General features: G+C 47.9%; 6 protein-coding genes across 6 annotated transcripts; 1 reads left to right on the forward strand and 5 right to left on the reverse strand.

Moving 5' to 3' along the window:
* Window positions 1–6,357: 6,357 nt before the first annotated feature.
* Window positions 6,358–7,598, reverse strand: F4822DRAFT_296688 (late endosomal/lysosomal adaptor and MAPK and MTOR activator-domain-containing protein). Its single transcript, XM_051455123.1, has 4 exons — window positions 7,519–7,598; window positions 7,345–7,461; window positions 7,142–7,287; window positions 6,358–7,083 (listed from the first exon to the last, which is right to left on the reverse strand). The coding sequence occupies exons 2-4, from the start codon at window positions 7,396–7,398 to the stop codon at window positions 6,801–6,803; spliced, it is 483 nt and encodes a 160-aa protein (XP_051313719.1). The 5' UTR covers window positions 7,399–7,461; window positions 7,519–7,598; the 3' UTR covers window positions 6,358–6,800.
* A 64-nt stretch (window positions 7,599–7,662) lies between these two features.
* F4822DRAFT_444453 (PLP-dependent transferase) lies at window positions 7,663–10,516 on the reverse strand. Its single transcript, XM_051463241.1, has 4 exons — window positions 10,226–10,516; window positions 10,029–10,119; window positions 8,640–9,967; window positions 7,663–8,582 (listed from the first exon to the last, which is right to left on the reverse strand). Exons 1-4 carry the CDS (start codon window positions 10,411–10,413, stop codon window positions 7,811–7,813), a joined length of 2,379 nt encoding a protein of 792 aa, XP_051313720.1. The 5' UTR covers window positions 10,414–10,516; the 3' UTR covers window positions 7,663–7,810.
* Window positions 10,517–10,559: 43 nt separating this feature from the next.
* F4822DRAFT_296797 (PLP-dependent transferase) lies at window positions 10,560–12,334 on the forward strand. Its single transcript, XM_051455125.1, has 2 exons — window positions 10,560–11,560; window positions 11,645–12,334. The coding sequence occupies exons 1-2, from the start codon at window positions 10,705–10,707 to the stop codon at window positions 12,181–12,183; spliced, it is 1,395 nt and encodes a 464-aa protein (XP_051313721.1). The 5' UTR covers window positions 10,560–10,704; the 3' UTR covers window positions 12,184–12,334.
* On the reverse strand, window positions 12,212–13,680 carry F4822DRAFT_430699 (biotin synthase; the record flags this gene model as incomplete). The annotated part of the gene is made up of 4 exons (XM_051461345.1): window positions 12,212–12,462; window positions 12,526–13,117; window positions 13,169–13,234; window positions 13,321–13,680. 4 exons carry the CDS (start codon window positions 13,678–13,680, stop codon window positions 12,212–12,214), a joined length of 1,269 nt encoding a protein of 422 aa, XP_051313722.1.
* A 313-nt stretch (window positions 13,681–13,993) lies between these two features.
* On the reverse strand, window positions 13,994–15,616 carry F4822DRAFT_296769 (ser/Thr protein phosphatase family protein). The gene has a single exon (XM_051455124.1). It carries the CDS (start codon window positions 15,285–15,287, stop codon window positions 14,301–14,303), a length of 987 nt encoding a protein of 328 aa, XP_051313723.1. The 5' UTR covers window positions 15,288–15,616; the 3' UTR covers window positions 13,994–14,300.
* A 117-nt stretch (window positions 15,617–15,733) lies between these two features.
* Window positions 15,734–16,522, reverse strand: F4822DRAFT_430701 (phospholipase/carboxylesterase family protein; the record flags this gene model as incomplete). Its single annotated transcript, XM_051461346.1, has 1 exon — window positions 15,734–16,522. One exon carries the CDS (start codon window positions 16,520–16,522, stop codon window positions 15,734–15,736), a length of 789 nt encoding a protein of 262 aa, XP_051313724.1.
* Window positions 16,523–16,921: the final 399 nt, after the last annotated feature.

Below are 16,921 nucleotides of genomic sequence, written 5' to 3' on the forward strand. Positions count from 1 at the left end.
TACATGTAATTACGTAGGTACGTAAGGTACGTAAGTTACAGAATCGATTGTACTATACCTATTGTGTTACATATACGTATAGAAGTAGGTATCGCTATAGAAAAGGGAGTGTTCGTATTGATTTAGCGGCGGAGCTACCCCACATGTAACTGTGTACTTACCGTACGTACATAAAAGTCCAGTCGCAAGGTAGAGCCATGATCGGTAAGGGACAGGGGGGGTTAAAGTATAGAGGTATATATGTATAGATGTATATACGTACATGCATATACATATACGTATACATACGCTAGCATATACTAAAAAGGCCACTGAAGACTTATCATGGTATCTACTTCGTACAAATTACAGTAATGCGTGTGTTGTTCCAGTCCAATCTAGACATTTATCTCCCTACAGTAGCGGCAACCCGAAAATCGAAAAAAGATGGTCCGAGACGCAGCAATAAGAATTAACCTAGAGTCTTAATAGTCTTAATAGCACTATTATTATTCTAACATACTAGCATATACAATTTAACCTACCTAGTTTAGTTGACGCTAAGGTAAGAAGCTCGGACCAATATACGCTGGACTAAGCAAATACGTACATTAAAGTAGAATGTATCGGGTGTGTGTAAGTCGAGCCCGATAATCCCTAATCATCTTTCTCTCCACATGACCACGACCACTCATCACCAGGGACCGCACACGATACAATAATCAATACAACATCAAACCTTTTTATCGATCCCTCTTATTTTCTTCGCTATATTTTCCTCCGAAAATTAGGGGTCTCGGTTAACTTCGCCTAGGAAAATATTATTCGTCTCGGCCCGGTAACATCCTATAATAAAATATCTATTACTCGTCATAATTCCCGGAATCCTGTCTGACGCGTTGCAATGTACCTGGCATACGAAGAACGTGGGTGCTGTAAGTCAGAGGATCCTAGATATGCAATGACGTGTATTTTGCCCCCCCAGGACCAAGGCCCCTTGTTAAACACCGGACGACGAACGGTGGAGCTTTCGGCGCGGCCTAGAGGGCCGAACGCGGTCTCGTTTTGGGCCGTCAACGTGGTCGCGATCCCCCCCGACCCTTTCGGCCTCTTCTTTCGGTTAGTATCAATGCCCAATGACAGGAATCTGGCTCTCTTGTACAACCGGTCAATTGGGCTCTGAGACTTGACTAGCTAGAGGTGTGGCCGGTTGCGGCCAGCATGCCCAAGGCCTTTTTTTCCCTCTGCTCTTTTTCCTTCTTCCTCTCTTACTATCACGGGGCGAAGGAGTAGCTACATTGGTATTCGGTGTATGTGGCTCTCTATATGGACAGAGCAAGCCAAGTACTTGGTCGACTAGTTACCTACTTGTAACCCTGCAATGCAGATGGTAAAAACCTAGATCACCCTGCGTCTATGCGATGCGAGCACATCCGCTGTGGAGCATATGTGAACCCATTTTCCAGGCAGAGTCGGCAACGGAGCCGTTCCAATCACTCACCCCTGTCTTACCTTGGAACTCAATGGCGTTAAGAGGACAACTCATAGTTCTGTCCAACCAAGGACCACGAGGGAAAAGCGGTAGCCATTGAGAAAGGATCGATGAAGCCTCGTTCGGAATCTCGAAGTGACGGTGAGCAAAGCGAAGGCTTACGGTTGCAGGACTTTGACATGATCCGCGACAGGCTTGACGAATCCGGCCCCTCTGCTGTAATAGACAAGCAGCCGTAGTACTGCAGTGCCCAAAGGGAAGTTGTAAGCAACGAATCACGCCGGATATAATGAGCAGGCCTAGCATCCTCTTTCTTTCCACTCCGCACGGAATATACATGGGATATAGGCAACAAAATTTCTTAAAAGAACTTTTCTATAGACGACGTCCGGATGGAACTAAGATACATCCCGCTGCGGCGATTCCTTGGTTTCAGCCCCCAACCAATGAGCTGGCAGTGCAGGGCTTCGAGAGGCTGTTAACAAAACAGGAACGCATGGTTGATCTTCTCCTTCCCTCTAATCCACCATACTTGCGGGTGGGTTGGGATGCATACTACTGCATCCAGGGGGGGTCCTTTGTCCTCCCCACGCCCCCTAAGCGTGTTTCCACCCCCCTTAAAGAAGCGAAGGTGGGTAGCGGTGGATGGGAGAGTGTCTCGGAAGTCGCGGAGTATTATTGGGCTATTAGAGTGAGAAGGCTCTTTTTGCTTACTCTGGACTATGGGAATGCGCATATCATTTCTTGCACATGATTTACACATAGTGTGGCCGGAATTACGATAGTCTTGGTAGAATTTTATATGGCGTTAAACGTCAGATAGCTCTTGATTGGTTGAACGGAAATCAAGTTTAACGTCAAATTTCTTCTCTTTCGAGGGTTATGATTTACATCGACGTTGCAGATGTCGGGCAAGAACCGAGGGCTACAAGGCTATCTGGCAGATAGATCAACCACTGTGTCTGAATCAGTATCAACGGAACGGGCCGTGGGGTACTAGGCCAGGCGCCCATAATTTCCCGGAGACGGATTTACTCACAACACCACTTGGCCGCCCCGTGCGGCCTTGTTGATCCAGGGGTCCGCGTCTTGCTCGTACCATGGCTGAAGATGCAAACATTTTATAATGAGAATAGGCATAAACATCACCTTACAACCCCTACCGAAGCTTACTCTCTAATTATTATCATCCCTTACTACCGAGGAAATATCTGCACCACTATGACGCGGCTTTAGCTTTGTTTAGGAGGACAACACGCAACCTTACTGTTGGAATTGTCGGCTTATGTCCCATGATACTACCAAGGTATCAATGGATAATACCGGAGGTGAATTTTACGGTCATACTGTGTAGGTCATATACGAAGCAAACATCCTGCATATGTGGAGTCATGCCATGAGTTAAATATGGCATCACTCAAAATTCTTGGGTCGCTTTCGGTTCGAAGAACGCCAGATAGATGTAAAAAGGTGAAATAGATAATGGTTAAACATACAGGATGGAATTGTGGTTTATTACATTTCTAAGCATACGATTATCGTCAGGAAAATTTTTATCAATACAAATATTACTCCTTTTAAGGGGGCATCGAAGCCTAAGTGAAAATATTAGGTAAATTAGTCCACATAGGGATTTTGTCACTGAAAACTCACGTTACACTCGCCATTGTTAGAGGATTGTAAGCATTGTATCAACAAAACCAAAATATTTGTTACTATAACCATTCCTAAATAGTGGCATGAACAGGTACCGAGAACTATATGGGGCCATGATCGTAGCTGTTCCTTCGTATATGGTAAATTATGGAAGAACTAGGGCCGTTTTCGATCCCCCAGAATTTCTAGGCACGCATCTTGCACGAGCCGGGGGCGAAATCGTGCAGGTGGGCCTGGCCCGGCCAGAAAAGCATTGCCACGTCGCTGGCCTAACTTAACCCCCCGTTGAAGATCTCAAGTTTTACCTGACTCGCGTATAACCGACATAAGGGGACTTTCTGTATGTGACTTTGGTGTAGCTTCACATGAATAGGTAAGCCTTGTGATATCGTAGGAGAAAAAAAATAATAATAATACACATTTCTCCCGGGCCTACGTTATCTGGCCCTTAGCTTGGCGGCCGCAGAAGATGTAGCCTACTTTCTCGACCCAAAAAGGTACAACCATCATAGACAAAAATCGTCATAGTAACCCAACAACCCCCTGTAGCAGAAGATGTGTTGTTCACTTCCCGGGAAAGACTCAAGAAAATTCCGCAACCGCTGGTACGGGTATATCGGATGGTAAGAATGCTCGAAACAACGCCCAGTAGGTGTTAGCTGCAAGTGCTGCCCAGAGTGCGTCAGGAAGATATCGTCTTTCCCGATGTGGCTTGATGGTGAGCTGGACGATTCGAAAAACATAGTTGATGGAAGCCCAATCAAACAAAAATCAGGCCAGAAGCGGCAACGAAAGGGAGTGGCAAAAGCGATCAAAAAATTGTGCTGCTGCTAGTTGATAAACCACGCAATATGGGGACCGCCTAAGCCTAAACGAAAAGATAAAAAAAATTAAAGACCAGAGACCGACTTTCGTTTCTTTCTGCTATAGATGCAGGATATAGTCTTTTCGGAGTTTTGCGGCAAGCGATTGGGCATCTGTTAAAGGTAATCACCCGAGACGTGGCAAGGGACGAAACATGCTCCCCTGTTCCAGTGATTGACGATACATGCTCGTTCTAAAGGGCAAGTTGCCTCACAGGGGGAGGGGGGGAGCCATTCAGGGGGTGTGGGAGACCTACCCGCGGCTAGCCAGATGGCTTGCATAGGCAGGCAGGTAGTGGGGATGGGCCACATCCTGGTTGCAGACGGGAAAGGATCAAACTCTGCGTGCAACGGGGTGTAGCAACAGGGTGTCAAATTCGAGGCTGATGGGCTCGACGTACCAAGGTTAACTGCGGACCGCACAGAGACAGCTAGAATCGACCCAATAGAGAACAGGGAAAGGAAAGAGGGGCCCGCCATCTATCATTCTCGAATCATGTAGCTGGTAAACTACTCATCAGTCAGGGTACTCGTAGGCTGTATCCAGAGTGGGGAAGTTGAGCCGGTGGAAATTGAAGCACTAGGTCAACGTGGCATTCCATCCAGCATTCTAGGAAACATGTTGGACGGACTGGTTGCGAAATGGACATGCAACCCCAACTAGCAGACAGGCTGAGTTGTCAACGACCAATCCTCAGTAGTTTTTTGTGATAACTCTGGGCACAGTGTTGTCGAATATGTAGTGGAAGGTTGCGGCCAACGCAAGTCGAGAACGGGGCGCCGCCGGGTGGGAACAATCAGAGGGAAAAACCCAAGGAGCCGGACGAAAAGTATAAGTATTACTGTCTGTCCTCCCCAATGTTGATGTCACTCGGGTCTAGCAGTGGAGTAATTCGTACCAAGATAACAAGAATCTTAGTATATACTTAACGTGATAAAAGGGGGAGAAACATCAACATCGACTTAAGTCCACCGTGAACACACCGACGACGACGATACCTTAGTTAAGATCTTGAGGTATATAAATTTTTCTTTTTGTTCGACAGCTCGTGTTCTTCTCCTCCGGCAAAGCTACTTGCATCAGCTAAGCTAATTGGTGAACCGCCAGACCTAGAACCTCCTTTTTTCTAGACCAACTCTCCTCTCCTAATCGACGACGATGTGCTATTTCGAGCAGACGCGCTGGATGTGCGGGTACTGGCGATGGGGTCACTTCCGTCAACAATGTACGAAGGAGTACCGAACCGGAGAGACCTGCGGACTGAAGCTGGTGTACTGCACAAACCAAGAACCAGACAACTGCAAACTCTGCAAAGACATCGAGAAGAAGCAGCGGAAGTACACGAAACTGCAAAACGACATCTACCGGTGGCAGAGGGAGGGAAACCGGTCCGCAACGATCGAGAAAGCCCAGAGGGATATGGGGGAGGTCGACGAGGCAATCCAAAACATGCTCCAACAACATCACAACAGGCAATATTCGATGGTGTAGTGGGTACACATTTGTCGACGACGACGACGACACAGAAGAAGAAGCGGCTGGTGATTTGACATCACTATTTCAAGATCAGTAGAATACTTTTTATTTTCTTTGGGTATATAGGACCACATCCAGGAGGGGTGGGAGAAGGGTAGTTTCAAAATTTGGAAACGGGCATTTAGGAAAGTTGTGGTATCTGATGAAAGATATGCATGGTGGGAAGCCGGTCTTTTGTACGCTGTACTCGAAGCGATTATTTTATTTCCATGTACTAGATGACCTCGGTCGTGATTCGTCAATTTATAAGCCCGGTTGGCTTTTTGGAAGGATTTTTTATGCGTGGCTGATCCTCGTGACAATCTCGCTGTATCATCGTTGCTTTTGTGCTCGATCTATTGAAGGGTGGCTTAAGCCGCTGGCAGCGGACTGGCTGAGACATCACTAAACGAAGGAGGGAGGAGCGGAATTCCGCTGGGGGATGAAACTAATCGGCAGTACTTAATCATAACAAGCTACATTTTGCCAGAAAGGACGTCATAGACATAAAGGCGTTGGTTAGATACGCTCACTCATTATGAGAGTAGGGTGTTCCTGTAGGCGCTTCGATAGGATAAGAATTACGGGAAATTGGGGGCAGAACCCACGTTGGTATTATTCTTGTGGTATTATCTACAGTCAGGTGGATTATTACCAGCAACCCGTAACCCTAAGTGAGTGGATAGGAGACCGGGGGATAGATATTAGGGGGGTGTGCCCGTGGTTGCGGCCCTTCCCGGATTCCCCGCTCACTGGCTAGATCCGACGCACAGACTCCCGCCTGAAATTCTAGAAGACACATCGTGAGCCTTGTCGGACGACGATTCCTTCCTTACAAAACCACCGAAGCCGGACGAAAATCGATTTGATATTATGAAATATCTATACAGTGGCGTACCAAACAGGCGGGACTCTTATAGCGAACCCGCATACTATTATGAAGAACCGGGTCACACTTAGGCACGTGGCTAATATTTAATGGATTGGCTCCTCTAAAGACCCAGAAACTGGTATCTGATTGGCTGCAATAGTGCTCGTGAGAGGTTGGTAAGTGGACAGAGGATGGATTCGTCAACTTAATTTGGTAAATGGATCTGGGTCTCCGCTACGCAATCCAAGATTGGACTAGAACGAGACCCGCCCCCTACTTTTGAGCCATCCGTGAAAAATCATCCTCAAGTCGGTTTGGCTCCAGACCAGTTTGTATTTCATCATTAGTTGACTGGAGCCGAACCATACAATTTTTTCCCACCAAAATAGGTTGCGTCATTCATCCATCCAGGTATCTTTCCTTTTATGCCCTGATCGAAGTTATATCTGCGAACGTTCCTACAAGAGGTCCCCCCGCTTCGTCCTTGATGCTCGGAGCTTTGCCTTGCAATTCGACAGAATCATCCTCATTTAACAACCATTCCACCGCGCCGGGGCCACCATCTATAGATGTAGCGGTTCCCTCTGGAGAGAGATTTGATAGTATATTCTGGTAGCGAGCTAGACGAGCCTCTTGTCCCGAGAAGAGTGTGGGTTGAGTTCTTTGCGATTCTTGTGGGGTGATTTCGAAGACGTCAACAAGATTACTGAATGAAAAATTAGCACGAGCAAGTTTCGGCGGCTGCGATATTGGATGGTGCATACTTAGAGGTGCGCGCTACTACTCTTTGCAAGGCTTCGACTTCTCGTTGCGACTCGAGCGGATCGGCTTGGGTATTTAAATTATGTTCGCCAAAACTTCCGTATTGAAGATTGTTCGGGTCATCGAAAAGTAGTCGGGATACGTCATCCTTTTTTCCGATTAGTTAGTACCACTTGACGTACTTTGATATCTTGGAATCGCATACTTCTTCGTATGAATCGCGGCGTCGGCTGCCGAGGCAGGAAGCGCAAATTCCCATGTTGGTTGCGTGGAATTGAAGATTGAAAGCGAATTAAGAAAATGGTAGACTGGGACATTTGCCCTATGATAAGTTTAGTAGAATTAAATCATAAGGATTGTATAATCTGCCTCGAGATACCGGGCTAGAGTTAGAAATGTTGAGGCGCTCGTCGCAAAAGATGTAGTTGGAAGAATCTCAGATGGTCTGAGTTCAGTGCGCGGCGCGGGACGACAATACGGTTAGAGTTACCTGTACCTTGGTACTCTAAACTTAAAACATCATGATCCGTGCGCATATTATGTCATCATATTACATAAGCTACAGGTGACGACATTTTCCGTCCCTTTTCCGGTTAATTCATTCAATATTCTTAATTTCTTCATCCTTTTCTTTTTTACAAGTACTCTTAGTACTTTTAGCTTAGCAGATCTCAATGCGACGCCAACACGCGCCGTATCATACCCGCTATTTCCACAATGTCCTCCTTCGTGGTTTTTTGACTTCCCATAATATACAGAACATTACCCAAGACTCGACTATGAACGTTCCATACCCTCTCTTTATCACCTTCACGTAGACCGCTCTGTAGTTTTAGCGCCGCGTTACTCTTATATCCGAGACCATCTGCAGCGTTCATATGGATTGATAGAATACTCCCGAGAGCCCAGGTCCCCGCTACAAGCTGTGTCTGATTCGAGATCCAGTTCAACAACTCCCAGGGCCAAATGGTCCACACTTCAGGTTTCGTGGGACTGAGCTGGCCACTCACAGATCCCGACCAGTCGTTTTCTTTAGCCCAATTCCATTCGCCTTGCTTCTCCATCGTTTGCATCTGCCGTACCGATTCCAAGGCAACTTGGCAACCTATCGGATGAGCTGTGTAGCTGTGTCCGTGAAGCAAGGCATCAGCTTTATCATCACTTTCGAAGGCTTTGAAAATGCTCTCGGATGCTAATGTAGTACTGAGTGGTACTAAGCCACCAGTTAGAAGCTTGGCATGAACGGATATGTCAGCTTCGCTTTGAAGAAAAGAAGACGCTGTAAATCTGCCGAGACGAGACAATCCGGTGAAGACTTCATCGAATATTACGGGAAGACCCGTCCAGCATGTAGGGTCTGAGGTATCCGATTGATCATGCGAGCCAAAGAGGTTTTCCGAACGCCGGACTACATTAACGAGGGCACGTTGAAAGAGGGGGTCGCTGTTTTGGGATTAGCCATCACGAGCTTCGAAAGGGGATCGCATTCTTGGTCCTTACACCAGCTCCATGCCTCCGGCTCCAATCACTACTGGTTCTATAAGTAAGGCGCCAAACTTTCGGCCGCCGTTTATGTGGCGTGACAACTCGCCCTCGATGTACTTTTCATACGCTTTCTGTTCGTTCCTTGACTCCCGCGATTCAATGTCGAATATGTCGGATAGACTTCCGAATTCTTGATAACCCCTAACATCGTTCCCTAGCGAATCGGGTATTTCGACGACCCATCGGCCACGAGTGCATTTAACGCTCGGATAGTTGAACCAGATACCCCTGCCGTTGTACCACTCGATATTTTCATTGTAAGTACTTGGTTCGGCACAATCCATAGCGCCAATGGTGTCACCATGGTATCCGCCCTTCATTCCGATAATCCCGATATCCGTACTTGCGGTCCAGCCGTATCGGAGTCTGGTCGCTCGCAGTGCCATCTTAACTGCTACTTCCACACCAGTACTGCCGTTATCCGAATAAAATACGCGACTGAGGCGAGAATTCTTCATCTCGCGTAAAAGGGTTTCTGCTAAAGCCAATGCAGGCTCATGAACAGCCCCAGGAAACATGACATGGCCATAGCGACCCGCTGCATAGGCTGCGGCCATTGTCAGTGAAGGATTTCCATGGCCGAGCCCTTGAGTCCACCAAGAGGCAGAACCATCGAAAGAAGGCTGTAAAAGGGGTCCGTTTTCGGCGGTTGCTCCTCTAAGGCGTGGCACTAGGGTTTGGAAATAATCGCCCCGGGCGCTATCGATTGCGACAATGCTATCCGGTGAAACGAGGCTGTGTTGAGTGAATGGATACCATATTCGCTTATAAGCATTGTCAGCCATGGACTCTAGTCTCTCGATACGCGCCTGGTGTTTCCGTTCTAAATGCTTAAGAATGTTGCGAGTGGCTTCACTTTGGGCCCCTGACCTGTAATATTGCGACATTATATCCTCGTCTGCGTCTCCGTTTTGCGCTTTAGGCGGAGGTGCCGGTAAAGACGCGACAAGTATACCATGGTGGGTCGTGAAGTAATCCTTTAAGTATTGCTCATTGTCATATTCCTTGTCCTGGAACACGAGAATAGCCTCAACGTCATATCCGCGAAGCTTGAGAGATTCTAAAGCTGAGATAGTCAAAGAGATCCCTCCCAGTTTGGAATCCGCGATGAGTATAACCGGGCATCGTAATGCGGTATACAGGTCTGCCTGGGTGGTCCCTGATGGCCCCGGAGAATGAACGCCACCGGCTGTTTCGATGAAAAGCCATCCAGGGCTATGGTTCGCTCTTTGCAATGCGAAATTATATATCTTGGAGAGTAGCTCTTTATTCGAGGGTATTGACTTTACGACTGGGGGTTAAATCATGAATAGTACTAGGGTCAAGCAAACAGCATAACTATACCTTGCCCTTTGCCGCAGCGTGCGGACTTATCGCAAGATCATATTGCAGCAACGTCGCACGATCGACCCCTGGCGCATGCCTTTGAATATGACTACCTTTACGTCAGTGCGGGAATTTCAATGGGCATGGTGCTTAACCCTCTTATACCACAAAGGTCAGTTTAAAATCTTATGAGACGGCCTGGATTTTACTAACACCGGTCATCGGCCCCATCCTCTGGGCCTGTTGACACAGGTTTTAGGAATGCCGTTCGTTCCTTTTTCGAAGCGTTGTTCGCGGCTTTACAGAGAACTGTGGTGAATATTGTTTTGCCGACGTCAGTGTTTGCCCCATAGACTTGGAAGACCCGAAGAGAGCGCCAAAGCAAAGGGTGCGTCGGCGCCATTTAAACAATAACGAGCTTTACAATACTTCAAAATTACTCGATGTCATTCAAATGGGATCGATCTAGATCAAGTATAAATTACGTGCTAGGGTAATGTTCCCATTGACCCGGAAAAAGACACAGTCGCTACCTATACCCCACTGACCCGCATAGAGCGGACCGTAACATCGGTCCGGAATTGTTCTCACTCTTACACTAGGGGTATAGTGTGAGGATCGACTTCTCAACAAATTTAGACGGTCAATATTGGCGCATCGGCTTTGATTGTTTTTGATCGTGAAACAGATAACGATGACAGAAAACCGAGGGCAGTTAGAAAGCATACTAGGAGCATTACTTGCGCGCCGAAAATCCCAAAGCAAGCTCAGGATGTTGAACATTGCTCCTGGCAGCAGCGTCGACTTCTCTTCCAATGGATATCTATCATTATCAACAAATCTAGCAGTGCAGAAGGCATTGTTGTGTCGTCTAGAAGCCCAGGTGGCAGAATCGAATAGTCCTGGATCTCGCAAGTCTATCCTTGGCTCGGGAGGTTCTCGTCTCCTCGATGGAAATTCCTCTTTCGCGGAGGCACTTGAAGCGAAAATTGCCAATTTTCATAAATCAGAAGCTGCGCTTTTATTTACTTCTGCGTATGACGCTAATACCGGATTGCTCGGCTGCGTTCCGCAGCCTGGAGATGTGATCGTTTACGATGAGCTCATACATGCGAGCGTTCATGAAGGGATGCGTATAAGTCGCGCTGCGAAAAGAATTCCTTTCGCGCACGATTCCGTCTCCGCAACCCACTACTCCCAGAATGCTGGTAATAGAATAAAGAAGCCGAGCCGCCAGAGCAAGAATCAGGGACTAGACGATGTCCTCAAGCAACTTTCCAGCGATGAACGTGTCGCCAGGGGTAAAACAAATGTTTTTATCTGTGTTGAGGGTTTATACAGCATGGACGGCGATATCCCATTGTTAGAAGATATTGTTAAGGCCGTCGATCGGCGCTTACCGTCTAGAAATGGATACATCATAGTAGACGAAGCGCATTCAGTAGGCACGTTTGGCGACAAGGGCCGAGGGTTAGTGTGTCAGCTAGGCTTGGAAGATCGAGTGTGGGCGAGAGTGATTGGGTTTGGGAAAGCATTGGGTTGTGCAGGAGGTACGTTTATCTGCGATGGCATTGTGACATGATTGATGCCTTCGAGGAAAAAGAAATTATAAGATTTGACACGTTTTGCGTTAGGTGTTGTCCTCTGCTCATCCACCACAAGGTCATATTTAATAAACTACGCCAGAAGTCTTATCTACACTACATCGATGGCCTTTACGTCGCTGGCTAGTATAGATGTAGTTTACGATTATCTCATCAGTGGCCAGTCCGACCTGTCACGCCACAATCTAGAGGCGCTTATACGATACACACATCGCCAACTTTACGCTCTCTACACTCATTTACATCCCGACCGGTCCATACTTCACGTTGATGAGACGCCTTTCAGATCGCCTATCATACCAATTTTCACTATATACCCTCGTGATCTTGCGGGACATTGCCAGCGATCTGGTTTCATGGTCCGACCTATTGTGGCTCCGACCGTACCCGCTGGGAGTGAACGAGTAAGAGTCTGTTTACATTCTGCTAATACAAAGGAGCAGGTTGATGGTCTGTGTACCGCAATTGAAGTGTGGGTGCAGAGTCGAGTGGTCGCGACATCCGAGACCCGTGATAATTATTTGGAGGCTACCAATGTATTGACCAAGCAAGACAAGCCGCAGCTCTAGCGTCTAGTCTAGGATGTACGGCAGCTAACTATGTACTGGAAGCTGGTGGAGATTTGTCAAAACTCTTCATGGGTTCTAATCCCCATCGTTCAAACAAGACTTTATCCTCATCCCAACCATTGCATTCCGTCGTCAACATCTTTTCACCTGTGAAAATCGCGTTGGCGCCGGCCATAAAACATAGTGCCTGCTTCTCTTCGGACATGGTCTTCCTACCGGCCGCGATTCGGACTATAGTTGCAGGCATTATGATGCGTGCCGTTGCGATGGTTCGGAGCACTGAAGTACCTAGCGTCAGCAGCTACTCGGCAGAAATAACAGCGAGATGATAGATGCACTTACTACTCGTGAAGTCAATTGGTTCACGGTCACCAAGCGGAGTACCCTTAATCGGCACGAGTGCATTGACCGGGAAGCTTTCCGGGTGCTTCGGTAGCGTCGATACTGTATGCAGCAAGCCTACGCGATCCTGCGCCGTCTCGCCTAGCCCTAGGATACCTCCCGAGCATACATTAATCCCGGCATCGCGCACATGTCCCAAAGTGCGTAATCGCTCGTCGTACGTTCGCGTCGATATAACCGAGGGGTAGAACTCGCGACTCGTATCGACGTTATGATTATACGCCGTCAACCCAGCGGCAGCTAGCTCTTCCGCTTGTGCTCCGTCAATCATGCCTAGTGTTACACAGGCCTCCATACCGAGCTCCCGTACTCCGCGCACCATGGCCGCGACATTACGCAGACTATTCTTGCGACCACGCATGTCGCGCCATGCAGCACCCATACAGAATCGTGTGCTTCCATTTGCTTTAGCGGCGCGGGCTGCTGCGAGCACGGTCTCGACCGTTTCGACCTTTTTCGCTTCTAGGCCGGTACCTTTTTGGTACCGTGTGGATTGCGCACAGTAGGAACAGTCTTCGGTGCAACCACCAGTCTAGGGGGATAAGTTGATTATTGAGCAGGCGGACAAAAGGCGACGACCAACCTTGATGTTCATAAGAGTGCAGAGCTGGACTTCGGCCGGATTGTGAAAGCGTCGGTGGAGCAGACTCTGCAATCACGATTGGGATAATTAGCCAAGTCCGGCTCTTCAAGTTATAGATTCTGACGTGATTTTTGTTGTTCATGAGCCCTTACAGCTTGGTGGACCAAGTCCATCAATGGATGGTCATAAATTGCGGTAATCTCCTCCCTAGTCCAGTCATTTCTCGGCTCGGCTGCAGCGACTGCATCGCGGAGTGTATTCTCGGTATTCTTAGGTACGGCTACGGGAATAGGGCTCGGAGCGGGAGCGGCGGCGGAAGCTTTAGGCTTGGCTGGGATCGAACCAGGGATAGGAAAAGACGGTTGATCAAGGTGCTGCGGTTGGATTGCGGCAGCAGCAGCAGCAGGAGATGTGCGAGGGGTAACCGTGGTAAATTGTCGGAGACCGTTACTTCGAGCAGGCCGAGCCAGCGGCTCTGCAAATCGACGGAGAGCCAGGCGCGCGGGTTTCATGATCATCACTCACGGACAAACAGATAACAATACCGTCGACTCACAGGAGAGAACCAGTCTCAAAATTCACCAGGTTCGATCTGACCAAGCGAGTATCTATTTCCAACCTTCATTGATCCCCTCTCCCCTGCCCCCACGTCTCAACAGAAATCCTACATCCACGGTTTTGTGCTGGTGGGGAGGGAGGTGGGTTTCGGCTATGAGGAGGGGGGTTTGCAAGGCACTTACATCGTCAACCCGCATATACTTACCCAAAACAAGAAGAGTTGGTAAAGTAGTATCCCAGGGAGTGGGTAACACCAGGCACTCTTCGAACTAAGCCGGCACTAGAGGGATTGGTGATAATCCACCCTCGTTCCCCGCTATACTGCATACAGCCATTGAGGATCGTAACCTTTCAACTTGAGGCATCTAATTCGTTGTGGATTCCTATTGCGTAATTTTCTTAGTTTGTAATGGGGGGTGTTTATATTGTGAAGTAACGACGCTGTCGATTACTTACGTACATGACATTCCAACGCTGTGTCAACAACCAACGCCATATTAATCATATGGTTACCACCAAGTACCTAATCCATCATTCAAGCTCATAAAATCCATATCTCATTATTCCTTTTCAATTATGACTCCTGGGTTTTTGTTTCGTTATGTTGATGGGCCAACGGGAGGTCTATGTCAACGAGCCATGGTGGTTGTATGGGGAGTTCGTCGGAAAGTCCTTCCACAGCGGCGTTAATAAAAAGCGTATGTGTGCCTTTCTTGAGAGTATCGGAGTCGCTGTCGCAATGACATGTCGCACAATATCCCCGTTGTGTGTATTGTTCGGCTTTCCGAAATTTTTCTGTGACGGATTCAGGAGTGTCAAATTTCGTTTTTGTGATGTTGGACAATTTTTCAATCACAGTGGAACGGCCGTTATCGATGTCGGTAAAATGCGAAGGGCTTTTTGTCACATGCTCCCTCCAAGCCACTATTTTTGCTCCCCAACCTTCGTGGGTATGGCCGAAGCAGTGTATCCGAGGCCTGGCTCTCGCGACGGCTCCAAAAAGATGTGGGCAGCCGGCTCTCCGTGATTCAGCGAAGTCCATGATTCCATGGGGAGGGCCGTGGGTAATGACTATATCGACGTCTTTTCCGATGTCAAATTGGTGGCCTAATTCGGGGTCGTACTGATAGGCATTGCCGCCTTTCGAAGGAGTGTAAGGACTCGCGTAAATGGTCATTGTTGCGCCATTATGGAGGTTAAATTGATGAGTTCCTTCATCAAGAAATGTGATCCCAGAAGCACTGTCAAAGAGTTGCCTTGCTTCGCCGTAGTCTCCGTATTCCTTCCGGACTAGTTCCGGATCTAAGGGCTCGGTTGCTTCATCTACCTTCCTCCTGAAAGCTGGCGTGTCTAATGTGAAGTCGTGGTTCCCCGCTATCACCAACTTGAGCGGTGCATCCAGGTCCTTCAGAAGTTGTAACGTATGGTGGTACTCATGGATTTTAGACTCTTCGGTAAGATCGCCGCAGTGTATTACCACGTCCGCCCCATGCCCGGGCTTGATATTGAAGTCTCCTGCGTGCGTATCAGAGATGATGAAGAAGCGGGTCTTTGCTGTCATTTTTGGCGATGTATATGCCGGTGCACGAGTGTCTACCCGTACAGAAATGTCGGCCGCGTATTTTGTAGATTAGATTGGAACGAAGGAGTGCATCTATTAAAAGAATGGAGGGAAATAGGAACGTGTCTTCGGTAGCCGACGTTACTTGAAGCTAATTTCCAATAAATTTCTGGGTCACTGTTGTAGCTGCTTGTTTCTCGAAAGGTGTGTGGATGTAGACGTAGCTTATCGAATGGCAAAGGGATAGGTCACAACATATACGCGAAATGTAGGTAAACATTGGAGGGAATAAGTTAAGCATACTTCTTAGTTTGAACTCTATCCAAGAATAGCAGAGTTTATCTAAATCTACCTTAAAATGAAGCTTAAAGTTTATTTATACATCCTACCTACCCCTATTGCCATTCAATGCAATTGCCCGCTGCGCACTTTAGTAATCTGCCGTTCTATTCTGTTAGAGCGGCGCTATTCTTCCCAAGCTCAAGATTTCTATTTAGGAAATCCACAATGTCGTTCGTACCGGTAGGTGAGTTAAACCAATGTTCGTCGCTCCCATATTCTTTCCACTCAACTTGCGCACCGAATCCACGTAGAGTGTCTCTCAAGCCTCGGCCGTGCTGAATGAGGACAAGTGGGTCATCGACGCAGTGTTCAAGTAGCACGGGCGTATTTTGAATGACACGGGCATCTTCAGGTACCCCTTCCTCGAGACCCAGAGCATTTCTCATTCTAGCGAGATCGCGACCGACAAATGGACACCTGCACGAAAAGCCAATGAAAGCCGCAAGCCTCCCTCCCGCATCTGGAGGCACATCCAAATTGAAGAGGGTATGTACGCTCGTCGCACCACCCATACTAATACCCATTAAGATCAGATGGTCCCATCGCCCTCCCAGCTTCGCGGCCTCATCGGCCAGAATACGACGGATAGCAGGAACAACTTCCTTCAGCCCTACGGCTTGCAGGTCCTCATTGATGGTGAAATCGCGCACATCCCACACGTCAAACCACTGTGGCCAAGTCTCAGGTGAACTAGCGCACTTGCGCATAGGCGCCTGAGGGAATACCCAGCGGAAAGAGGGAAACATTTCGCCCAGATTGCGGCCATGCGAGCCACGCAGATGCACCAGTGAGGCTGCGAAGTTGCGCGCATTATCCCCACGGCCGTGCAGGAAGACGACGGTATGGGTGTGCGACGTGGAAGGCTCTATCGCGGTGAAGGGTATGTCGTTCATCGTAGATACGATGAAAGACGACGTTATATACCTAGGTGATTAAATTTCTAAGTACTTAGGTAGGTTAGATTAAGAACCCCTAAGGTTCCAATCCCATGGTAATTCTAGATATAATTCAGGGAACCAGAAAAAGATCCCAACTGCATAGTATGGTAGTACCATGCTTATATAATGCCCCAACCCTACCCCCTTTTCCCCTAGATCACGTGTGCCCCCTTGATCGACCCAAAAGAACTCATGGTTTGTAATACAGAAAGAACCGAGACAGCACAAAGGGAAAAGAAAAGGAAACAGGAACCTGTAAAATATAACAACTCGACTAAACAGAACTCACCCATAGCCGTCAGATATACACTATCCAACTCACCCTAATCAAGTTCAGCTTCTAACTCCTATCTC

The sequence above is a fragment of the Hypoxylon trugodes genome (assembly GCF_022578975.1).
Source record: "Hypoxylon trugodes strain CBS 135444 unplaced genomic scaffold F4822scaffold_6, whole genome shotgun sequence".
Classification (NCBI taxonomy): Eukaryota; Fungi; Ascomycota; class Sordariomycetes; order Xylariales; family Hypoxylaceae; genus Hypoxylon; species Hypoxylon trugodes.